General features: G+C 49.5%; 9 protein-coding genes across 9 annotated transcripts; 6 read left to right on the top strand and 3 right to left on the bottom strand.

Annotated features, from left to right (window-relative positions):
- Positions 1–96: 96 nt before the first annotated feature.
- N7516_005824 (uncharacterized protein) lies at positions 97–3,244 on the top strand (the record flags this gene model as incomplete). The annotated part of the gene is given in 3 exon segments (XM_057218544.1): positions 97–114; positions 214–1,082; positions 1,102–3,244. 3 exon segments carry the CDS (start codon positions 97–99, stop codon positions 3,242–3,244), a joined length of 3,030 nt encoding a protein of 1,009 aa, XP_057072635.1.
- Positions 3,245–5,822: 2,578 nt separating this feature from the next.
- Positions 5,823–7,816, top strand: N7516_005823 (uncharacterized protein; the record flags this gene model as incomplete). The annotated part of the gene is given in 2 exon segments (XM_057218543.1): positions 5,823–6,270; positions 6,285–7,816. The coding sequence occupies 2 exon segments, from the start codon at positions 5,823–5,825 to the stop codon at positions 7,814–7,816; spliced, it is 1,980 nt and encodes a 659-aa protein (XP_057072634.1).
- A 2,703-nt stretch (positions 7,817–10,519) lies between these two features.
- Positions 10,520–11,770, top strand: N7516_005822 (uncharacterized protein; the record flags this gene model as incomplete). The annotated part of the gene is made up of 1 exon (XM_057218542.1): positions 10,520–11,770. The coding sequence occupies one exon, from the start codon at positions 10,520–10,522 to the stop codon at positions 11,768–11,770; it is 1,251 nt and encodes a 416-aa protein (XP_057072633.1).
- Positions 11,771–12,193: 423 nt separating this feature from the next.
- On the top strand, positions 12,194–16,831 carry phoC (uncharacterized protein; the record flags this gene model as incomplete). Its single annotated transcript, XM_057218541.1, has 10 exons — positions 12,194–12,213; positions 13,285–13,308; positions 13,385–13,469; positions 13,530–13,655; positions 13,717–13,767; positions 13,830–14,538; positions 14,606–15,674; positions 15,775–16,319; positions 16,379–16,548; positions 16,616–16,831. The coding sequence occupies 10 exons, from the start codon at positions 12,194–12,196 to the stop codon at positions 16,829–16,831; spliced, it is 3,015 nt and encodes a 1,004-aa protein (XP_057072632.1).
- Positions 16,832–17,268: 437 nt separating this feature from the next.
- On the bottom strand, positions 17,269–18,074 carry N7516_005820 (FAM210 family protein; the record flags this gene model as incomplete). Its single annotated transcript, XM_057218540.1, has 2 exons — positions 17,269–17,420; positions 17,489–18,074. 2 exons carry the CDS (start codon positions 18,072–18,074, stop codon positions 17,269–17,271), a joined length of 738 nt encoding a protein of 245 aa, XP_057072631.1.
- Positions 18,075–18,535: 461 nt separating this feature from the next.
- N7516_005819 (mitochondrial 54S ribosomal protein uL3m) lies at positions 18,536–19,511 on the top strand (the record flags this gene model as incomplete). Its single annotated transcript, XM_057218539.1, has 2 exons — positions 18,536–19,319; positions 19,393–19,511. 2 exons carry the CDS (start codon positions 18,536–18,538, stop codon positions 19,509–19,511), a joined length of 903 nt encoding a protein of 300 aa, XP_057072630.1.
- Positions 19,512–19,767: 256 nt separating this feature from the next.
- N7516_005818 (cytochrome c oxidase assembly factor 1 family protein) lies at positions 19,768–20,410 on the bottom strand (the record flags this gene model as incomplete). The annotated part of the gene is made up of 2 exons (XM_057218538.1): positions 19,768–19,857; positions 19,949–20,410. The coding sequence occupies 2 exons, from the start codon at positions 20,408–20,410 to the stop codon at positions 19,768–19,770; spliced, it is 552 nt and encodes a 183-aa protein (XP_057072629.1).
- Positions 20,411–20,603: 193 nt separating this feature from the next.
- On the top strand, positions 20,604–21,269 carry N7516_005817 (uncharacterized protein; the record flags this gene model as incomplete). The annotated part of the gene is made up of 3 exons (XM_057218537.1): positions 20,604–20,744; positions 20,806–21,124; positions 21,175–21,269. The coding sequence occupies 3 exons, from the start codon at positions 20,604–20,606 to the stop codon at positions 21,267–21,269; spliced, it is 555 nt and encodes a 184-aa protein (XP_057072628.1).
- Positions 21,270–21,522: 253 nt separating this feature from the next.
- N7516_005816 (putative JmjC domain protein) lies at positions 21,523–23,877 on the bottom strand (the record flags this gene model as incomplete). Its single annotated transcript, XM_057218536.1, has 3 exons — positions 21,523–22,869; positions 22,923–23,548; positions 23,583–23,877. The coding sequence occupies 3 exons, from the start codon at positions 23,875–23,877 to the stop codon at positions 21,523–21,525; spliced, it is 2,268 nt and encodes a 755-aa protein (XP_057072627.1).
- Between the last annotated feature and the right edge of the window lie 684 nt (positions 23,878–24,561).

Genomic DNA, 24,561 nt, shown 5'->3' with positions numbered 1-24,561 from the left:
TGATATTTTTTATCCATCTGGAATGTCATTCGCGGAGCTTGTCAACCTGGAGCTGATCGTCGGGGTGTTTGACATCCTTCGCGGCGTCCTCTAAGGATGGATCACGTATCAACTGTAAGCCCTCCCCAATATCAAATTGAAGAACCCGACCCGGAAGCGCTTGCATAACAGCGGTCTGGTCGCTTCGGAATTCTCACTGACTGGTGGTTCTAGCTCTGTGCATTAAGCACTGTCGGAATAGCTCCTGCGGGCCTCGCGCTCGGTCGCGCAGAACGAACTCAGAAGCCTGGCCTGTTTCGCCGGATGACTCTCGCTCAAGATATCCCCGAGCCGCTTTCGAACAACACTGCACAGACCGCAGATGTTGCCCGGCCCAAGACCGCTATCGCTTCACGAAGTCCGGCCGCCGAGTGGCTTGCCGCAAAGGAAGAGGAAAGCTCCCGGGAAGGCCAAGGATCTGATCTGCGGAAAGCACCCTTGTCATTCAGCGGTGCAAGGCGCCGCCGTCGGGGTCAGACCCTCACAAATCCACCTCTGCGAATTCCAGAGCATGAGTCAACAGATTCGTCGGTCGAAAAACATGTCCGGCGGCCATCCACTGGTTGGTTGCGGCGGCTGTCGATGGCCTCGTTCCAGGCCGAAAGCCCTACCGTAGGTAGTCCAGTGACACCCTCCTTCCATGGGTCAGAAAGTCCAATCTTTAATCATTCGCCGGTTGGGCGAAGACCGGCGAACAAATTGGTCAAGCGCCCGACCTCCCAGCACATGGGTGCCACCATTAACCCCATCACTGGGCCGGCACCGACTGCGATGCGCAGGCCTGCCACGAGTCACCAGAGGTCGGAATCGATGATCCTTCGGACTCCCTTGACACCTGATTTCGATACATATTTTCCGAAGACTCCTGTCGAAGGTCCAAAGATCGAGGATTTCGATATCAATAAGCAGAAACATTGGACGAGGTTCTTCGTTCCCAAGGCTGGCAAATTAGCAGAAAGACTTTCACGCAGATTCTCCACCGCCACTACCGCAAAAGTTCAGAGTGTACGCCAGATTGTGTCCGACCAGGGCGCTCTTCCTGCGTTGGTTATGGCTAACGAGATCTCACCTCCGCGTGCTGCCCCCCCGAGAGGACATATCAGTACCCCATACCCCAATTGAATTCCGGAATCCGTTCCAGACGCCCTCCTCTGAGCCTGCTCCCAAACAACCAGTCGCTCCGGAACAGCAAGCAGAGAAATCCGGCCATAAGAAATCATCCTCGGTCAACGATGTTGAGCCGAAAATCGTCATGGCAAACACAGTCACCGCGCATGGGACACCGATTATGGGACTCGTTCGTGGCGGCTCTCTGAAGCGAGTGAAGGGGAGGACCTTCTCAGTCCCTCCTTCTGAACTGTCTATGGAAGACAAGAAGATTGCTATTCCGAGCCCCCCGGAGCCCGAGCCGGAGCCGCGACGCAATATTACGGATCCAAGCATTTTCCGCGCTCCGCATCCCATTTCGCAGCCAGGTTGGGCTGATTCGGCTTTGGAGAGACGGTCCCAAGTTGGTCCTCGATCGGTATCGCAGGACTATAACGTTGGCTTGGGATCTCGGGCTAGTTCACGTCAAATGGCCTCGGATGCGGTCGCCCTGTCAGCGTGGCAGCAGGCGTCTCGTCCTGGTGCCCAAGCCTATGGTTCTCTTCGTCGCCGTCCCAAGGGATTTTCGATTTCAGCTTCCGATCCGGCTTCCACTGTCATCGGTTCCGATGACACGCGGGTGTTTACATCCTGTGATGAATATGAGACGGATTATTGGGACTCTGTCCGCACACGTGAGACCAATCATAGTGGACTGAAGGGGCTGCGGATTGAGACCATGTTTGACAAAGCAGGTACGAGCTTGGTAAATGAAGAAGCCACGACCTTGGAGTCTCTCCTCCCGCGGGGTTCCTTCGCCGCTCGGTCTTCGGACAAGGATCCCCAACTATTCACTGATCCGCTTCTGTCTTCTCCTCCTTTGGTTCAAACATCCATGGTTGAAACCCCATTCGTGCCTGAAGACGATGCTCTCAGCATGATTGGATCGCTTCCTGGCGAGGATCGTGATTTCTTTTCATCTCCTTTGACCCATTCATTGGCCAAATTTTCCGAGCAGCCCGAATCGCGTTTTGATGCGGCCAAGGATATGTCAGGATCGTTCGTGGGCGAGTTGGATTCGGATATCAGCAAAAAGACAAACATTTTTGACTGGTCTGAACAGACACACCCTCACCGTGAAACTTCGGACTCGGAGACACGTCCCAGGACCATGCATGGGAAACAAGAGGGTGTTATTGATAGAAACAGTCGGGCTGTTTGCCGGAAAGCACCATCCACCGTCCACCTTAGGAGCCAGAGTGTCCCAGTCGCCAGTGAACTTCCCATCAACGAATCGCGTCAAACTTCCGGCAAGTTCGGTACTTGGGGCTTGGGCAGTAAAGGTGTCAGTGAAGATTGGGATAGCGATTTTGACTTTGATGAATCGGAGGACACACCTATCGCCGAGAACAAACCACTTATTGAGCCGGATACCAATCGCCAGAGCATGACAGTTCCGAAGGCTATTCTGGAGCGTCAAGCAAGTCTTCGTGGTCAATTTGGGCAGGTTCAAGAATTAACACTGCTGGTGGAGGAATTAAAACGTCTTCGGCATCAAGCAAATGTCCTAGGTGTTGTCAACGGACCGTCCAGTGAACTGTGGGCAGAGGCAGAGCAGATTGTGAACCTTGCTACCATTGACGATGAAGAGGAGCATCGCTCGCCGCCAGGATCTCCACAATCTCTTACTTTCAGTTTTGATGAATCCGACGATGACGGTCTGAATGCGTCGTCGAAGCGAAACAGTGAAGTCTCATGGGACGTGCCTCATGAAAGTTCGTCACCCACGTTGCCCCTCACTCAGCTTGCAAAGGACTCCTCAAAGTCCAAATCTGTACTTGATATCCTCCAAGCTGGTCATGATCAACAAAAGTCCGCTTCAGCTCTTGAGTTGGAATTATCGTCACGTGCGAAGAAACTTCCGTTTGACACTTCCTCGTTGAAAAATTTGGTGGTTCGTGCGGGTGTGGTAACGCGTGCATTGAAAGAAGTCATTCGCAAAGCGGACGGTGTAGCAACCAGCCCGCAGGACTTCCAAGACCCGCCATTCCGACGCATTTTCGACAAACCATCTCACGATGATATTGCCAGTTTTGAGGCAGCGCTGGCTGACATGTAATCGCCTTTTTTTTTGCCTTTTTTCTCTTTTCCATCGACACATCTCAATACTCACTCCCTCTCATTATCTTCCATCCGCCAACCACAACCCATGAGATGAACCGAAAAACCACCTGAAGATCATTTGCATGACCATCTTCTTCATCCCTACCTAATGTTTACTCCCTGCACGATCTCGGAGAATTCCGTCTATTTCTTTCACAGTGCGATCTGACCCAAAACGCCATTACCTTTTCTTTTTCATTCTCGTGTACAACTCTACCCCCAATGTACATTGCCAACAATACGGCTTTTTTCCCTTTCCCTCCTTTTCATGTGTGCATCCCACACATACGAGTGCCCATGGGGCCCATGACCTTCCCTTTTTCTCTTGTGTCATCTTCCCATTCCTTTCGTCCATGTTTCATATTTGCGCAGCTCATATTTCCTAATTGCGCTGTACTAATCACAGAGGATCCCTTTCACGGGGGATGGTCTGTACTCTGATGATGTTTTCAAACGAAGACCCCAATACCAGGCCCGATGAAAAGCAATGAACCCAGATTTGATGATTAACCCGGGGACAAGCCCTGGCGGGCAGTTCTATGAACTTGCCATCCTGTGTCTATCTAAGTGTAATACAGAAATGAACCCAATTTCTAACCTTCATATCATCCCTGTTGATAGAAAAAACAATACAATGTTTGTAATCGGTGTAAACAATGGTATACAGGAGAACCCATTTTCGTGGACAATTCCAGAGGCACTGACCAAGAGCCAGGCAGCGTTCCAGTCTACGTCAAACTATACAAGAAGTTCAATGTCTGTTTCCTAGAACAGTTGAACTCTCCACAATTGTACTTCAACGTCTATATATATTCGACTTTCAATACAGATGAGGCATTAGGACTGTCTTGTATGATAGACAGTATTAGTTTGATTGAAAACGCAAATTTGACGTACAATGCTTAACTGTTGGTCCGATATATATTTCCAGTTACGGTACTCCGTACAGCATGAACAACCACTAACATCATTTTGACAATCGGCTCTAAAAACACAGCAACGATTTCTTTAACATAAATCAAGGTATTGGACTAACTCCCAACCTACTTAGTTTTCGTTGGCATAATATACATATCAGATGAGTTCTATCTTCAATAGAGGTCTTGAGGCCGCACAGGCCCTCCGTAGATAACTAGTACGTCAAGACAAGACATTGTATTACACATCTCATAGCTATCTTCCCCGAGTGCTTGAATAATAGCCTACGCTTAGCTCGGCATAGTTAATTAATAGAATATTCCTATCTAAAGGTTTCCCTCGAGATAAATTGACCAAACAATCCCAGCTTTAAGAGTAGATAAGAACAGAAAGCAAATAAACCAGCAAACCAGTAATCCAGTAAAGACAAATAAAATAAAATTTCCTCATAATAACAAACAACATTGAATATATCGAGGCAGTGTAATATGTGCTTTTTTTAAAGGTAGTATATGATGTAGTATACGGAGTAGTTAATCCGAATATTATCCGGGGTACTTTTCCAAAGTTGGAAATGAGGGGGCCACACCGGCGTCTCATGTTGAAGGAATCCGAAATCATAGCCTCCAATTTGTCTTGTATTGAATCAATTAGTCTCTTTTCGATGTTGTATGTAATTTGTATAATGGACAGGATTATTTTTCCTTTTTGTTATCCAAAGAATAAGCATTAGCCAACGTGAAGAGTCAGGTCTTGGCATAGCCTACTATATAACCACCACATAAAGGAAGAGATGAGGAAAGAGAAAAAAGAAAAGAAAAACGAGAAACTTCCCCCTTGTGCCCTTACATGGGATGGGGTATACAGAATACATACAGAATACAACAGTTGAACGGTGTAATAAACAAGATACAGCCACTCTTCCAATCTCAGGGGCAGCCGTTCGCTGATTGGCTGATGACGCGGGTTCCTGACGCTAACTCGAAAGTGTGGTCCCATCAGGCCTTGGAGAAGGTGTCTTACCATCACCTTGCTTGATGCAGTTCTTCTTGCATTCGAGTGTCAACAAATAGATTAAAAGAGGTGAAAGTATTAGTAGATCAGAATAAACAAACATTGAAAACTGAGACAATAACAATAATACTCCATCGAAATTCAGGGTGTTCTAAATTAAGACTCAGGGGTGAGATGCGGAGATAGAGAGAGAGAGAGAGAGAGAGTACGAAGAGTACGGAGAGTACCTGTACGATACAAAAGTCTCTGTATAATATTGGCGCTAGTCCGTCATTCTAGAACTCACTCTTCTCTCCTCCTTCTCCTCTTTTCTCTCCTCTCTCTCTCTCTCTCTCTTTTAACATTCATTCTCTTTTGGCTGCTGGCCGCCGCTCTTTTTTTTTTTTTTTTCGAGGACCTAGTCCTGTACACTCATTTACACTGCATTTACATTGCTTATTACACTCTTTTTGTTCTCGGATATTTGTGGTTTCTGAACTGTGTGACCCGAATTTAAATGACGAGCATCAATCTTGTGCGGCTATCGCCATTTTCAACGTGTTGATCGCTCTTCACGTTTTAGACAAGTCGGGTCTATCCCTATAGACCAGACTACATCGACTATGCCTCATGTTCACCACTTTCGTCGGGATGTCATCCCTTCACATCGATTGCCCTTTTTGCTCCCTAGTCCCTCCTCTATAGCCACACAGCTTCCATCTCTGGTGGCAAGATCCGAATCATCTACGTCGACCGCGGGACCAAAACCCACCAGCAATCTGACAACCACCGTCTTGCCTGTCGTTCTTGGTGCAGGAGTTCCCATTTTGTGTGCTATTATCGTTTTGTTTGTGCTTCACCGGAGACATGTCAAGAAACTTCTACGGGAAGATGCAATGGATAAGCATAAATCTCTCGATTTTGGAATGGATACAGTGGGGCCTGCCACCAAGAGGAAAGGTCCCAATGGAATGCCCCCAATGACACAACCAGCCCATACCAAAGGATTGTCTCTTGATGTCGGTCCATATCTGATGCCTCCGAACCTGAAAGGTTCCCCGAGACTCTGCGGTCCATGTCAATAGATGATGACAAGTACCGTCCAGCCACTGCCTCCATTCGGTCGTACCCCAGAAATTCCAAATTTGGAGATGTCGATGACGGCAATTCAGGTCTTCTTCAGAATGCACAGAGGATGTCTCGTTCATCCCCGCCGCTGTACTCCTCCCCTATCGAATCTCATGGACGCAGTCCTCCGAACCAGCACAATGACTACCTTGGGCAAGTTCCCGGAGTCACGCCTCCACCTGCCGCACAGCAACCCGGCATGGCTATTGGAAGTCCCAATGCCAACCGAGAGCCCCTCCCCCATCTGGATTCCTCTTCAGGCCTGAACTTTGGACTGGATGATACATATGGCAACACATATAACAACCAGCATGAAGAGCGCCTCAACTTCCCGCTGCCCGACCCTTCGCAAGCACGAGACTTGAACCATGACCAGGCCCCTGCATCACAGCTTCCTCGTATTTCCCTGCCGGCCAGCGTTATTACCAGTAGTGACTACGGCGATGACCGCAAGTCGCAATACAATCTCCCTGCGGTCAACATCCATGGCATAGAAGATGTACAGCAACATGATGCCCCAGGCTACGATAACAGGCACGCAGAACTTCCAGAGGAACCTCACAATCTGGATGCCGTGTATGATAACCGTCGCGATACCCGCCGGATGACTCTCGGTTTGCGCCCGTTGCCCCCAGAAGACCCCGCCGACAACCCAGAACAGCGTGCCAATCGGATTCGCTCCTTCTACAAGGAGTACTTCGATGAGAGCAAGGGGGCGCAGGAGCCCACTTACTATGAGGACTTCGGGCCCGAGTTCTATGAGGGCGGCGGTAATTCTGCTGGTTTCATCTACGACCCCACCACCGGCGAGTATTATGATAGCAGTCATGGTGCTGCTCCGTTCGCCGAGCCGATCACTCGTCGCGCGATGACCCCGCCGCCTCGCGCACCTCCACGCTTCCAGGGAGCCGCCCGCCATATGGCCACTAACTCTGCTGGCTTCAATGGCATGCCCAGCCCACGCGCCTTCTCGTCTGCCTCCGGCCGTATGCCCGGTCCACGCGGCCCCAAGAAACCAATCCCACCCCCGTCGCCGCTGCAAGTCCTTCCTACTCCTCACATGTTGACGGATGACTCCCTCATGAGCGCCATGGACTTTGCCCCGGCCAATGGATTCAAGGACCGTCGGGCTGGTCGCCCCGAGACACCCACCGGTGGTATGCGCCCGTACGTCCCTGGTGTACGTGCTCACACGCCACTGGCCTCTGCCTTTGACGAGCTCGCCGTGATGCCCAGTCCTTATGCCCTGCGCAAGTCCGGCACGTTCACCAACCTGGACTTTGTGCCCCCGCCCCGGTTCAAGAACGAGGGTGGTTCCGGCAGCGATGCGGGTAGTATCCGTAGTGCTCGGACTGCCGTCTCTACTAACCACCAAAATAATATCCGCATGGGCAACTACCGTGTCAGTCGTCTGCCGGCCGAGGCCGTCGGTACTAAGGACGACATGATGGCCAGTCTGCGTCCGAAGTGGGATATGAACAACGCATAAGCAAGTGAACCAGTCACTTTCCAATGTCATGACTTTGTTGTTTTGGTACTTGTATAAGAGCATGTGATGATTTTGATTTTTTGTTTGTTTCTCATCTGGGTCCCCCGGTGCTTGAGCTTTTTTGGGGGGGTTGATGGTTCATCACCCCCTTTTTTATATTCATTCCTCTGTTCTCCCTTTTTTTGTCTGGAAATCTGCTATCAACGGCGTAAATAGATGATGGTCGGATTCTTTCCCGTGACTACTTTTGAAATTTCATTTCTTCTGCCCGGTCTTTGGGCTGTATATATTAGGTCTCTGTCCTTCGTACTCCGTTGTTCTAGAACATATCAGATGGAAGATCCGGAGTACAGCATACTACGAATTATGTTGTACTTTCGGATATTTGTACTCGGAACTCCGAAAACACTCCACAATTAGGCGTCCAGCTACGTATGTGTACGAGAAGCTGGGAGTTGGGGGGCTAGAAACTAGAAACCGGGCCGAGCGCCAACCAAACAAGTCAGGGGGATGAGAGATCAACTAACGGGTTAATGGTAATGGGCTAGACGCATAAAACAAGATTGTCCGCGCCGATCGTATTTTTTGCCTTTTTAATTATAGTAATGTACTTTACTCCGTACAACATACATACCTATACACCGGATTTTAGGCTGGGCAAGTTGGATTTCCCTTTCCGTTTTAGTGCTCACCCCTAGCTGCTTTTTGCTTACTGAGTAAAACTGAGCACGTTCCTGAGTATTACATAAGACCTGAGCACCCTGATTTGCTCCAGCAGCGATCCGGGTTCGAATCCTGGCCTTGGTCTCTTTTTTTCACTCTCCGCCCCCTTCTTTTTTTGTCTTACTGTACTACAGTCTTGTCCTTCTACGCTCGCTCGGTATCGCCAATAATTCTACTATCTTCCTCTATCTCGTTTCTTCCATACGTAGGCTAAATACAATTTTATTCTTAAGAGGGCGAAGCATTAGCTCATAGTCATCACCGTATAGGCGCGATAAGCCAATTCAAGTGGATTTCCGATAAGCTTAGGTGATCGTACCCGCTGCCTGCTGCCGTGTGACCCACCCGCCGTATATCAGCATTATAGGGAGTTAACTGCCTAGGTGGAAGAGGTAACGGAAAGTTCAACGGTAATATTGTAGGGGGCAACCTCCATTCCGGAAGAGTGTTCAGGTCATGCTCTGCAAACGAGTTGAATGATTACGGAATAACCAGGGACGTCCACGGGTCAGTTTTAGTGATCAAAATACGGAAAGGGAAAGCTATATCACACGGCCTAAAATCCGGTGTATATGAACGTATTGGACAATCTGAGTGCTCACTGGGCAAACCTACAATCTGAGTGCTCGCTGGGTATACCCCGAGCGTTCACTGAGCAATATTTTGTACATTACTAAGCATATCCTAAGTGCTCACAGTCATCACCCGTGCTGTGAAATACTCAGTGAGTAGGAGCCTGAGCGCCCTCATAAAAGCGGCGGCACCCCGATCGGGAAATTCGCGACCGTGGCCTAAAATCCGGTACATACAGGTACATATATAGACTAGCTCCGTATTTGTACAGATATATATATTCCCGTACAGAGTCCCCGTAAGGTATTGTTGACTACCAAACCGTTGAAGAAGTGGATAATCATATTGTGGCAACTGAATACACCCTGCATCATCGATTGTTTCTTTTTATACGAACTGCTCCGTCTAAGAGACATCTGGAAGATATAACCTTGGAATTCACCTGGGTAGCCTCGGAGCTTCCTTACTTTAGGCCTAACACCCACGGGTACTCTCAGCTCGGTTCTCTGGTTTTCTTTTTTCTTTTTTTTTTTTTTTTTTTTTTCGGTACCAAATAATCACCATCTAACATTTAAAATATTGGGATTCAAGATGGATTATTTTCGGGGAAATATTTTGTTTTCAGAATATTTTAGAGGGTAACAGAGTGTACAACATAACACAGAGTATTCGAGTCCTTTAGCCTTATGGTCAGGGGTGTCGCATGGCCGGATCAAGGGATTACTAGAAACAGTACCATGTTTGTTGCAAGCGGGGGGGATGCAACTGCAACTTCCAGCGTCGCATAAATGAGCATCTCTCTGCTTTGATGGAGTACAGAGTACGACAGTATATACTACAGTAACTACAGTACAAGTCAATTATAAGCAAAACATATGTAAACCCCAAGTATCTATTAATACAACTAGGAATGCGGATACGCCGCAATCAGTAAGAAATCTCCACTTTCCCACTTCAATCTCACTCTCCCACACAACTTCTTTCCTCTCCATGGCTGCTAGATTCGGCCTCGAGAGATTGTGAGTATTCTTCTCTCTTTTTTTTTTTCATCCATCTCAATTTTCCTTTTATCTTCATTTTCATTTTCAATTTCTTTTTTTCTATTCCGATCAGTTCCTGAGATATTCCCGAGATTCCCCTGAGACTCCCCGACCATAAACATCTCTCTCCTTACGCGTTCAAAGTCGCAGTCTCTCGTTAAATCAGTCTATTAACTCGGATACTTGAAATTGTGACCCCCAGTCTCATTCAGCCCGAGATTATTTCCGCACCCGGAAGTGTCTCTAATCTCTCAAAACTCGCCGAACGTTCTCCCGACTCAGGATCACTTCGATCCCAACCGCCAATCTCACCGGAGATCACTTATTTGTGACCGACAACCAACATTGGCAAAAATTGTTATTGAAGATGGCTTCACCATCCAAAGGCGCTGCTGCTGCGGCTGCATCTATCGCTGCCAGCGCCGCAGAAACCGCCGCAGACACCGTTGCACAGACTTCGCCCTCTGCTGCCGAGACCAGCAGTGAAGCACCTCCCACCCAACCTACCACTTCTTCAACCGAACCAACCTCTTCGTCTACGGCTGCTCCTACCACTACTTCAACCGAACCGACTACCACCAGTACCTCTACGAGCAGTACTAGTAGCACGCCCGCGCCCGAGCCTACCACGTCGACCCCCGCGCCCGAGCCTACGTCTACTTCGTCCACTACCGCCTCATCCACTTCTACCACTTCTTCCACTACAACCGCCCCGTCCACCACTTCAAGTGCCCAGGAGACAACTTTTACATCGTCACATGGAACTACTGTAGTTGTTGTCACGTCTACCCAAACAGCGGCCAACACTGACGCCTCGGCTACCATCTCTTCCAGCGCAACCGATTCGGCCGCGCTCGCAACCTCCACCTCAGCAGCAGGCTCCGGCGGTCTTTCTCCCAGCGGAACAATCGCCGTTGCAGTCGTTGTCCCAGTTGTCTCGGTGGCATTGATTATCTTGGCGCTGCTCTTCTTCTGGCGTAAGCGTAAGGCGAACAAGGCGGCCGAGGAAGAGCGCCGCAAGGAAGTGGAGGAGTACGGATTTAACCCGAACAACGACCCAACCCTTCCTGGTATGGGAGGCGTTGTTCTCCCCAAAGATGACCAATCCTCCGGCTACCGCGGCTGGGGAACCACCTCTGCCGGGCGCAAGGCGTCCACCAACCTCTCCAGTGGAATGGGTGGCCTGGCCATGTCGGACGGAAGCAGCCCCGGTTATCACCACGGCGCAACACCCAGCGAAGGCACCGTTCAATATTCCGATGGTACTCGGCCTGATTCTGGCGAGATTGTCGAACCCATTGGCGTGCTGGGTGCCGCCCCAGTGGCTGCGAACAACCGCAACGGTGACATCCACCGCGGTCCCTCCAATGCATCCTCTGCTTACTCCGCAGCCAACCGTTCCGACGCGTCGGAGGAAAGTCACATGTCCGCTGTCCACCCCTCAGCTGGCTACTACGGGGAGAACCCGTACTATGGCGACATCAACACTCACGGCGCATACGGTGGCGATGACTACCAGCCTGTGATCCGTGATGTTCAGGCGCGTCGTAATACCCGCATCGAGAACCCCGGTGTTTATCCACGACAGGGTAATGCCGGTATTGCGCAGAACTTCTGATGATTCGACCGATTCAGATTTAATCTTTGATCTACAAAAGCTCGGCATTTCCTTTTTTTTTTTTTTTTTTTTTGTTTTCTACTTGCGCAATACCACACACTCTTTCTATCTCGACCACCGCCGATTTCATTCGTTCTTTTTTTATTTTTTACCTTTTCGGGTCTCTCATGTTCCAATTCCCGGCGCGATGGACCTTCACTTCATGTCTCTATTATCCTCTACACCTTTATTTTCCTTTCCTGTCCTTTCTCTCTCTCTCTCTCTCCACCCTCTTAATCGGCCTGTCGGGCTTTGATTTGGTTTGGTCATCTGTTTGATATATCCCGCGCATCTGGTCTCAGCTGCATAGCTTGTTTTCGCCTTTTGTGTTTACACACACCCGTTTATGTTTGTGTTGATTGTTTTTTTTTTTTTTTTTTGCTCATGTCTTCGGACATGGAATTGTAAGGAGCTGCATCTTGTACATTTTTCTGTTTGAGTGTGGAGTTTTCCATGCACCTGGACATACTCGAGATTTTGCAATGATACCTCGGGTGTTTCCCTTGAAGTCTTTGTATCTGGTCCACCGAAATGAAAGGTTTAGATTGAATGGTTTCTACGTAGTTGTGTGATGGGAGATATAGTTCCGCGGAGAAAGTTGGCAGAATAGAAGCGGTACCTCTCTTAAACTATATTGTACGGAGTACAAGATAATGTATATTATAGTGATTTACTTTTAACTAAAAAAGATACTAACTCCGTAAAGGGTAGTAAATATGTATCAATACCCACCAGTATCTATATTAAAAACAGATAATTATGCATAGAATTGCCAAAGTTCTCGGTACATTTCCGTTGTGGTGGCTACCAGTAAGTTAACAACGTGCGTCCGCTGTTCACGGTGATTGGCGATGAATGATTCACACAGCTCCCCACTCCCCGGCTTAATTGCACCTCGCAGCTTTTCCCTTCTCTTTCGAACTATACTGACCTTCCCGTAGGGGGCCCTTAACCATTTTGAATTGTACCTGGTCCCTGTACATGTCCACATTGTGTCTCTCTCTTGACTCTTATTGCCCCGCTATCTCTCTCTATCTCTCTCTATCTCTCTATCACCCGCTTCGACCCTCCAGAACTTCTGATGATACTCTCTTAAGCATCTAATCCCTTGATCTGATATATTGGCAAAATCCATCTCAACCAGGTCACACCTTTTATCTACCTGTGTCACTCCGTCTTTTGCCTGTCCCACTATTATTCTTCCCCACTGGGATAGCGCATTAACGCCCCCTCTTGCCCCAGGAAGCCTAGTACCAACTTTGGTTTCCCTCCCAAACGTGTCCTTGTCATCCCACCCTGTCTCTTTTTTTTTTTTCTTTCTCTTCTTCATTTCCATTGATACCCTTCCTCTCTCTCTCTCTCTCTCTCTCTCTCAGTCAGCTCCAAAAGCTCTGATTCTCCTACCTCTCAGCGCTGTTTCGCTGAGCTTGCGCTACTGTTACGATCTCGGTCTCCAGAGCTCGGGAGAGCTAAAGCTCTCTCCGAGGCTGTGAAAACATGTACGCACACCCTGTTGCTCCTGTTACCACCTGTTTTTATCCCTAGAGCTGCGACTGATATGCTCTGACTCGATAGGAAGTTCGGCAAACAGATCCAGCGCAGGCAGCTAGATCTTCCTGAATATGCCGCCAGCTTTGTTAACTACAAGGCGCTGAAGAAGGTTGGTTTAACGTCCCACCCCGCTGACGAGGAAATATGATCACAGCTAATTCCTTCACAGCTGATAAAGCAACTCAGCGCCACCCCGACTATCCCGGCACAGAGAACAGCCGAGGAAATCGCAAGAGCTAATGCGGACCCCCAAGGTGCCCTGCGCGCCAACAAGGAGGTGTTCTTCTTCCGCTTGGTAAGTTGTCGGAATCATTTCCAGCATATAGGAAGATGGATATACTTACCATGACGTGTAGGAACGAGAGATTGAGAAGGTGAACACTTTCTACCTCCAGAAAGAATCAGAGGTATGACCATTCATCCAGTGCACATTCATAACTCTATCCGGGGACTCATCATATTTCTTTAGTTTTCTTTGCGCCTAAGGACATTGGTCGACAAGAAACGGGTGACTCAGTCCCGGGCCACGTCAAATTCCAAAGCACCGTCGATTTTTGCTGCTATGTTTGAAGGTTTCCAACAATTTGATGGCGACCTGAACAAACTACAGCAATTCGTTGAGATCAATGAGACTGCCATGTCCAAAATCCTCAAGAAGTGGGACAAAACCTCCAAGTCTCGCATGAAAGAGCTGTATCTGCACCGGGCCGTTGAAGTGCAACCATGCTTCAATCGTGAAGTTCTTCGGGACCTTGCGGATAGAGCTACTACCGCACGCCTGGAGTTGGAGGCCTGGGCCGAGGGCGAGAACATTCAATATGACGCCTCACGTCCATTGGACCGCACCGCACCCTTGGGGTCGGAAGAGGATGAAATGGACAACCAGATCTTGCAGTCAGCCTCCACCGGCAATCTGCAAACCCTACGTGAATGGCTGGCCAGGTTGCAGCAGTTTCCGGACGCCCGTGAACGAGCCACCCGTACATTCCTAACTGCCATCAACGGGTTCTCGGATGAAGTGCTCGCTTTGCTATTGGAGAGTCAACTGGTTGACATACATGCCGAGGACGACATCAACGAACGAAACTGCCTTCATGAATCGGCCATCTCGGGCCGATTATTTGTCTTCCATGCCGGTCTCAAGGCCTCCGTGGATTTTGCCCGCGCCGATGTCTATGGTCGAATCCTCTCTCCATTATGCGTGCATGCACGGCCGTGTGGATATGGTGCGACATCTGCTCGCAGCCGGCCCCCATACCGTCGATGTCATGGACCATGACAACTTTACCCCTCTAATCCACAGCATTGTAAAGGGCCAGCTGGCATGCGCTGAGCAGGTTCTGCGTAACAATGCCCGCGTCGACCCAGAGCCCGAGTCTCCCCCTTTGAAGGGCATGGACATTCGTCCCTTGAGGGGCCCGGATCATATCCCTCTGAATCTCGCCTGTCAACACGGTTCTCTCCCCATCGCCAAGATGCTCCTTGAGCGAAATGCGCAGTTGCTGCCGGATGCAGAGGGTCTCTATCCCCAGCATATGGTTGCACGTGCCTCACAATCGCCAGAGCTACTATTACTCCTGAAGGAGCACGGTGCTGATCTTGACCAGAAGGACAAGCTTTACCAGTGGACTCCGCTGTTCCATGCCGCCAGCGAAGGCTGCGTCCCCTGCCTACGCACCCTTCTTGAGTGCGGGGTTGATGCCCAGGTTCCAGATGAAAAGGGTCTCTCCTCTATGTACTATGCTGCCTGGGAAGGGCATCTGGAGTGCATGCTCCTCCTCTGGGCCCAGCCCTCCGGGAGCAAGCCTTCACTGGGACCGCTTGACATTCTCAATGGCGTGCGAATGCAAGAACCCGGCCCGATGGGCGGCACAATGTCCGTGGTTGCAAGCGTTCCTGAATTGGAAATGGCTGATGGTATCCCGGATCTCGAATTGCCTCCTCCCATTATCCCTCTTCGCCGTTATGGCCACAACTTCCTCGACAAGAAGGTATTCATTCAGCTTCTGTTCGATCAAGGAAATGTTGGGTCTGTCGCCTTTGATCAGGCGGGCCGCCACCCTGCTGCTCGCATGACCATCTCTTCCAAGCTGTCAGATCTCATTCCTCGTACTATGATGCTACCCATCCAGGAGGAGACACGCACAATATCGTTCCACGTGGATAACCTGGACACTTTTGCTGTGGACTTTGAGATCTTCCCTACCTTTGGTTCAAAGGTGATTGCAAAGAGTGTGGCCCTGCCCGACATCTTCCGCGCCGAGTCCTCCAGCACTGGATCAGGCTGCCTGCCTCTATTCGACCCCCCGCCTCCGTACAATCGGCCAGCTGCGCTTCAACTTCCAAGTTATCAAGCCATACCACGGCGATCCTCTAGAGATCACACACTTTGCTACATATTGGAAGGCCACTAGTGCCCTTGACTCAGAGCACAATGGACTTGTGACTGGTTCCAGTTTGTCGGGAGATTATGTTCAGCTCTTTGTACAACTGACCCGGGACCGTGTTGCAGTCCTTTACCCGCAATTTATGATCAACCACCACGGAGTCGACATCCCTGTGTCTCATTTGACATATTCCCAGTTCCAGGCCATTGGCGCAGAGAGCGGTGCCGACCACCCTAAGATTCTCCAGTTCTTGGAAACAGAAGCGACAAATGACATGCCGCAGACCCATCGACTTCTGGCGGCGTCGTTCTTGTCGTTAAGCGATATCTTACGCCAACTCCCTATTGACTTGAATGTCAACATCTCCCTCCTCTACCCATCGGCCGCCGAGGAGAAGAATCTCGGCATGACTTCTTTGGCGGATGTTAACAGCTTTGCCGACGTTATCTTGACCGATGTATTCGACCACGCCCGTGTGGCCCGTGATAAGAACCCAGAGTTCATGCGTTCCGTGGTATTCACCTCCTATAACCCGAACATTTGCAGTGCGCTCAACTGGAAGCAACCCAATTGTGAGTTCCCTTGGAATTCGACTCCAAAAACTTGTGTGTGGTACTAACTCCATTACTAGATCCTGTTCTTCTTTGCAACGATCTTGGTCAAATCCGTGACCTGGCTGGAAACGTCGACTCGATGCCCCATGTCAATAGCAGTGGCCGGGCCTCGATGTCAATCAAGGAGTCTGCTCGTATTGCCCAGAGCAACAACTTTATGGGCCTGATCTGCAGATCTAGCCTTTTGGTATGTTCGATCCTATTTCCGCGTTGTCTTTCTTCTCCCTCTAGTTCGCCTACTGACCACTGTGTAGAATGTTGTTCCCGCACTCGTCGAAACCATTAAGGAGCTCGGTCTTGTGCTTGTGGCCGACACTTCTGATGATGTCAGCCAGTCCGACAGATTTGAGGAGCTACCCGCCACCGATACCATGGGCGTTGCCGATTGGGCATACCGCATGCCCGACGGCGTTAACGGCGTGATGAGAGCCAACGGCATTCTGAGATTTAACGATATGATCGATATGTGATCCGATTCACCTTTGCTTTCCTTCGGGAAGATACACCCTTTACATACGTTCGCAATTTAATTTCAACAACGAATATCACGAGGTTTGGTAGCCTTTGCCATGTCATACTTGCTTCATTTTCATGTTCTCTACTTTTGCTCCTGGCTAGTTATTTCAAACAGCAGAGATAGTCCCCCAGCATGCGACTTTCTCTTTATTGATTTCCATCTTTGTCATTTTCTATCTCATCTTGGGCGCTAGAGATGGTGCTGGGCTTTGTCTGGGGTTTTGGGGTCGTTGATTACATGTAGATCGTCTGGAAAGCGTTTGAGAGGAGAAGGCAACCAAAAAAAAAAAAGAAGATTGCCGTATTAGAGAGAGCTGAATGGCTAATAATGTACAATGGTCCGAATCCCAAGTCCTATATCTCCCGCTATGCTACATAATCAACATCACCTTCACGTACTTTTGGGCTTCCTCTTCCCAATATCCCAACCCCATCTCCGCAGGATCTTCACAACCTTTGGCGTCACCGCCGCCGTCAACGGCACTCGAATAAATATAAAGCTCTTATGGATGGCATAAGCGAAGACCAACTGCGTCCAGATACCTGCAGAGAAAAAAAAAACTCCAATTAGAAACCCCAACCCTCAAAACAAAACCAAAAAAAAAACTTACTAGCTTCTTCCTCATTCCGCTCCTCAGCCTGAGCAAGTTGCCCCTGCCCATCCTCCGTCTCAGGACTCTTATTCTGCGGCCACACAGTCTTGAGCTTATCCTTAACAAACCCAATAACAACATGCTCGTAATATCCAATGCGCTCAACACCAAGCAATCGCACAGCCGCAAAACAGAACGGGAAATCCAGCGCCGAAAGTCCAAGATACACTCCCAGCGCAGCCCATCCATACTCCCGCGACAGCTTCTTCAACCGCTGCGACAGCGACGCTTTCTCCGAAGCTCCAGCTCCAGATCCAGCCCGGGATCCCGTGGCACCATCACCAGCAGACCCGGAATTAAACCTGCGCTGCTTGAACTGGAACGAGCTCTGTGTCGGCTGTGGCTGCGTGGGCCGGGCGCGCGTCGAGAAGCGCGCTGTCGTGAGATTCCGACGTGCGGATTGTGTTCCGTGCGCGAAGATTGTGCTGCGGCGTGCGAAGGATGGTCGGGTCGAGGGGTGGAGGTATGAGGATATGCTTGGGGTTTTGAGGATCTCGCTAGGGCGCGAGATCCATTTTGGGAGGAGGGTTGGGCGGAGGGACATGGTAGGTTTGCTTGCTTGGTGTTTTCCCCCTGTTCTGGATTGAAGGGGGTTTGGTTTGATTTGAAGGAATTGGGGGTGTTGAGTCTGGAGAGGACATGGAATTCGTGGTCTTTTTTTTTTTTCCTTGTTTCTCTCGGCGTTTTCGGCTTCCGGTCCGATCGGGTTGGCGTGTGTATGTCGGAGTTAGGGATTAATGCGGGTTCTGTTGGTATTGTATATTGGTAGATGGTAGATGGTAGATGGTATATTCGAATGAGTTCTATTGCTTTTTTCTTTTTGCTATTATCTGTACAAGATCAAGATCCCACTTGTAACTATCCTATCCCCTAACCCCCAATGGACAGCTCTGACTTTATATACTTCGGGGTCATATACGCTGACTAAGCCCAACACCAAAAACTTCCCGAGTTCTCAGCCACGACGAGCACCCCCGATCTCCCCCTCCCAATATCAAATCCACCATGTCGCCGCGTTTAGGAGGGCTACTTCAGCTCTCACCCGTATGGGGAGCTCCATTGATCACACCACGGATCCCCGTACGCTCATTCGGAATCCGATCCCTCAACCCGCCCAAACCCAGTCGTTTCAATATCGGCCCGGGGCTACCAGTCCTCGAGTCGACTTCGACAGCGGCTCTCCGCCGCAAAGCCAATTCCCTCCCCCTCCGCACTGGCGCTATCGGTATCAAGAAGGGCATGACTGCTATCTACGATCCGGAGTCTGGAAAGCGCATCCCCTGCACTGTCCTCCAGCTGGATCGCGTTGAGGTTATCTCCCACAAGACCCGTGAGAGACACGGTTACTATGCGGTGCAGGTTGGTGCGGGCTGGAAACACCCGAGTAATGTGACCAAGTCGTTGCTTGGCCATTTCTCCGTTAATGGGCTCTCGCCTAAGCGTCATATCTTTGAGTTCCGGGTTAAGGATGAGGAGGGGCTTATTCCCGTTGGTCAGAGCATTGAGGCCGGTTGGTTCCAGGAGGGCCAGTTTGTTGATGCTAGGTCCAATACTAAGGGTAAGGGCTTTGCTGGTGTCATGAAGAGACACGGTTTCCATGGTCAGGATCGCAGTCACGGTGTTAGTTTGACGCATCGTTCCATGGGTTCTTCTGGTCCTGGTCAGGGTGGTGGTTCTCGTGTTTATCCCGGAAAGAAGATGGCGGGAAACATGGGTAATAACCAGAATACTGTTCAGAACCTGAAGATTCTCAAGGTGGATTCTGAGAATGGTATTGTGGTTGTCAGTGGTATGTGATTCTGATCTCGAGCTGCTCTAAGCCTTTTCTGAGTCCTCTTGCTAATATATCTTCTCTTCCTCAGGTGCCGTCAGCGGTCCCAAGGGCTGTGTTGTGAGAATCCAGGATGCGATCAAGAAGCCATGGCCGGAAGTGCCACAGGCAGAGTCGGCGGAAGCTGCCACGGAAGCTGCTACTGCTTAATTGGAGATTTCTTTTCTTAGTTCGGACCATGTACTATTACACCATACGCGCGATATTGTTTGACTTGAGCGGCGTTTGTATATGATACAAAAAATGATATCCTTCTTCCTGTTTTTCTCTTAAGCCATTGAGAAGAAAGAGAACAAAAAAAACAATGGCTTCGCCAAGTTGATAACACAACAAAATGGTCCTATAAAGAATGTCCCCAAACGCCCGAGCCAATGCACTGCTGTATCTGTACACTCTCCTTCAATATTCAATTCTTCCGGAAAGGATCGGTATCCTTGTCGAGCAATTGAACTACCGTTCCATCCTCGGTCTCGAGACTCCATTCCTCAGTACGGAACTAGAAAAGAAAGGAAAGAAGTCAGCAACTAGTACATAACACAGAACACATAACACATCGTAACCCAAATAAATCCAAAAAAAAAACTCACATAGCTCATACGATCCGGCCGAATACTGTGGAACCTCATCTTGCCCTGGGCCTTAGTCCCCTTAACCCAGAACGAGATATTAATCCGACCATGCAATTGATTCATCTCCCCACTAATCCAAGGAATCTGCTGCGCGAAGTAGATCTCATCACCTAAGATCTCACGAGCCCGCGGCGACGTCCGCAGCGCATACAGCGTGCTATTCACGATACTCGACGACGACTTCTGGTAATTGAAGATTCCAAGCATGCCTGCTCCCGTCGCGATAATGAAGATCGGGAGCGTGAGGAGCCATTTGCGCGTTGGGTTCGGGTTCGGTAGCTCGCGGTCCGCACGGCGTTCAAGTAGTGGTCCTGTGTTCGGGCCTGGCGCTGCTATCATTGTGCGTCGGTTGGCGATGTTGGGTCGGCCGGATTGCCGGGTGAGCGCGAGGCGTCGCGTGAAGACTCGGGAGAAGACCATTGCTGGGTTTGGGGGTGTTTATTTCGTGTTTTTGTCGGGCTGGTGATTGGTTTGGTTTTGGGGAGGGGAGAGGTTGCGGAAGAAAAGAGGGTCAAACAAGACAAACAACCCTGAACCTTTCGACGTCACTGCGCTGCACTGCCAACGGTTGAGCATATACAACACTTTTTTTTTGGTTTGCGGATTTCGAGAAATGGCTGCGGTTAGATTGCGTAAGGCGTTTCGATACCCTGATGAATCGGAGGGTGAGCGAGAGGAGTTGGATGAAGAGGAACAAGAACGGGTTATCGAGCAGTTGCAGAGGCAGAATGATGCTCGCAATGCCCAGTACAGTGTACATAATCTCTCTCTCTCTCTTTTCTACCATCGAACATCAATGCTAAACATGTTCACAGATGATCTTTACTGCACTTCCACTGTTGGCTGCTATAGTATTTGCATCTTCGGTGCTGTCAGCTTCCAGTCAGGCTGAACAATTGTTCTCGCTCCTCGGCCTCGTTTCGTTGTTGACAACGGCCTATATCATGAAGTGCTCTCCTCTGCAGCCTGATCGCAAAGGCAAGAAGCCTGTGACCTTCTACACTGAACGTATTGCTCGGCTTCATGCGGCTCTGGTGCCTGGCAACAGTGTGATTTGCTTGTTGCTGGCTGTGGTCTATTTTTCTACAGGATCATCTTATGGGATCCAACCGGTGGTATACTTGATTCCTGGAGGTAAGTCTTTCTTTTCTGTGTTGGGGGGTATTGAGTCTGACTATGTATAGTCATGCTCGCAGTGATTCTACTCGCTCAAAAGGTCATGCTCTCTGTTGACCTTGCATCCCTCAAGGATCTACAGTACGAGTACAAAGGTGCCTAGCCAAGTTAGTTAGTAATTCACGAATTCAACTTGATTTCAACTTGAATACATATGTTCATTATTAGAGTACAGCCAGATTTTTGTTAAACCATGGTGTCGCAGAAGAGATAAACTCTTCGGGGAATCACAAATCATACATCCGATTTCCTTAATTTCACACCCCCTTCGCAAAATATTCAGTGCTCGTCGTAATTCTTGGAATACAAGTGGTCTCTTGTCGTGTGCTCGAACCCAGCAAAAAGGTCGAGCTGATTCAAGTGCCTGCCTCGACCATCAATGATGGATCAACGGGAATGCCCCCATCGTTCTCAGCAAAGCCCAGTGGAATATCATAATCCCCATTGCCGTTTTGTGCTGGCTGGTCGAACGGACTTGACTCGAAGCTGAAGCCCTGGTCTTCTAGGGTCTTCTGCCGTTCCATTTCAGCTTCCTCGGCTTCCTTCTGGCGTTTTTGGATGCGTCCATGAACATCATCGCCAAATTTCTTCAACCACCACAGATTCGATTTCCGGAAATCCACCAAGGTTTCGATGCTGCGGGGATCGGCGACCTTACTGGTGTCATGGCCCAGAATGGTGCAGTTAGGTTCATAGGGTTTCATGGATGGGTCACGCTGGCAAGCACCGCAGCTGCATTCCTTGCGGCATTTTGGACACAACCAGTGATGTTTTTCCATGGCCGCCTGCGGGGAGATCTCAAATGCGCGGAACAAACTACCATAACAGTAACGCTGGTCACAGTTCGAGCAAGGTGCGAGCTTCCAGTTGACCTCGAAATGAAGGCAAACGTGACAGCGGTGGACGTCATCTGATTTTGCCATGCGAGACTGCCGCAATTTGCGGCGCTTTTTAGACCGAGCGTTGTCTTCGCATTCGCTACCAGTCTCTTCAATCGTGTTGTCTACCACGCGCTTGGGCTTCTTGGGGTCATTCCAGGGGCGGCGCATCAGTTGCTCTTGGCAAATCTCCGCCACAGACTTTTTCCCTGCCTGACCCCGGGCGACAATCAAAGTGGGGAACTGAACCTTCAAGCCCTTGTTGTTCTCGTCAGAGGAAATTATCAGCCGTCGCCATGTCTCGTAGCGCTCAGTTAAGTGCTTCCATTGAAATTGTTCCATCCACTTGAGGTTCGAAACACATGCACAGCTTCGACCCATGACGTAGCAATCCATGCATACATCATAAGGGTCTTCCTCGCCGCCAAGAGAATTTGCGCAGCCAGGACAGGTAAGAAACCGGTTGAAGATGTTGCACCGGCAAAATGAGCAGGTGACATTGCTCTGGAACTCGTGATACTCGACGTTCTTCTCTGGCTTCTTTTGTGAGAAGGATTCAGACAACAAAATGTTCTTGTACATCTCAAACAGTCGTCTGAAATCGTCCCACAGCTGAACCACCGCTGGATGGTCAACCTTTTTTGCTTCCCGCAACAATTTGTAATACCGCTCAAGAGTATAGTAAACAATTGCTTTGTTCTTGTACTGTTCATCACGGCAGACCATTCGCGCATGCGGCAAAGCTTCACGCAGAGCCAGCTCGAGCGTGTCCACAGTGGTGCGATTCCACGCAACTTTCATCGTCCGAGTGCCGCGATTCCAAACCTGGTGAGCAGCAAGAGGGGGATAAGAATAAGGTCACCGGGCTTTTGCTCCACCACCCAGGTCTTGAATGGTGCAATCTCCCACGCATGCAAGGGAGCAAAGAAATCCTCAATATCAATATCATGCCCAAGAACAGACATCCAGTATTCGGAAACGATACGGCGGTCCTTGGTCTCTGTCATGAGCCAGATAGAAGAACCCGGTTCTGTTGGCTTGCCCTTTTCTGGAGACCCATCGGATGCGTCGACCATTATGTTGTGACCAAGACTGGCACACATCTCCTGGTGTGCTGGTGTGTACGTACCCTCATGGCCGATGTAGCACATGAGGTTCTCCGCACGCATTTTTGGGGGCAGACTGCTCATCAAATCGCCTGCTGGAGCGATGAGGTCGCCTTGGGCGGACTTGGGGATTTGGGACATATTCGTCTTTCCCGACGCAGGGCCCTCAAAGGCTTTGGGTGCTTCGTTCAGGTAGAACAATGAAGGTGGTAACAGGTTCTCAAGATACGCGCGCCACTCGGGAGGGCAGTCAATGTCCTTGAGGTACAGCCGTTGGATGTCTTTGTTTGCATAGTTGTCCACGGTCACCTGCCGAGTGAGCAGTGACAGGCTTTCCAGATAGTGGCCCATACTAAAGTTTTGGGTCTTCTTCTTGACTAGATCCCGGACTTCCTCGACTGTTAAGAGACGTCGCAGTTAGTTTTAACCGACGAGGAATGATCAAGAGCGCGAACTCGCCTTTCTTCGCGTATTTTTCTCGGAGCCATTTTTCCGAGAAAAGACTCTTGTCAAGGCGCCGATTGAAACCTCTGATGACCAATGGTCTTCCGCTCAAGACAACCTGGAACAGGACAAGCCTTTCAAAGTCCTCCAGGGGAAATTCCTCAATTGAGTCACAAGTGATATCCATCGCAAACTCAAAATTAGGAGTTGATTCGACAACTCGATGAATATCAAGGACAGGCGAGAGTGGCTCGAAAGCCAGGCGTGTTCGATGTGCCGGCATTGTGAGCGCAGAGCCCCAGAAGGGGCAAGATGTGTCGACTTTTAGTTGATGTTCGTAACCGGCGCGATGCTCGCGGGAGAGAAGTTCATGATTTGAGAGAGAAAGTTGCTGGTCAGATCCAAGGTTGAGATTGTGGTTGAGATTGTGTAAGTCTGAGAATTGCCAACTAGCTGGGTGGATTGGGTTGGGTGGTCTTTCGCTGTTTCTGTTGTGCGGGCGTGATGATGGACGAGATAACTGAGGCAAGTGGGAAGGAGCAAGAGAGGTAGGTACACAGTAGATAGTAGATAGAACAGAAGAGTAGAAGAATTAATTTAAAATTGGGGGTCAAGACATGTAAAATCAGATAGAGTGACGTGAAAGAAAGTGATGTCGCTCATTCCCTTCAAACCGGGCGATCATCAACTGGGGGAACGCGGGATGCCGCGTTTTATGGCCTCAGGCAGAAACTTACACGTGAACCTGGGAACCCGTCACAGTTATTTCATTATTTTGCCTACATATGTACATTTTACCTACATAAAGGAATAAAGGAATAAGAGTCAATATATTGTTTGAAGGCCCTTTAATAGTATTCATTTCAATGTATACTTGCTAGTCTCAGTATATCGTGACAGCGCGGCTCCATACAAAGTAGATCTATTTGGTGCCCCAAATAGGCTTAGGCGGAGGAACGAAGCCGCT

The sequence above is a fragment of the Penicillium verrucosum genome (genome assembly GCF_028828655.1).
Source record: "Penicillium verrucosum strain IBT 35672 chromosome Unknown utg000002l_segment0_segment0, whole genome shotgun sequence".
Lineage (NCBI taxonomy): Eukaryota > Fungi > Ascomycota > Eurotiomycetes > Eurotiales > Aspergillaceae > Penicillium > Penicillium verrucosum.
This window is presented reverse-complemented; position numbering and strand designations above follow the sequence as displayed.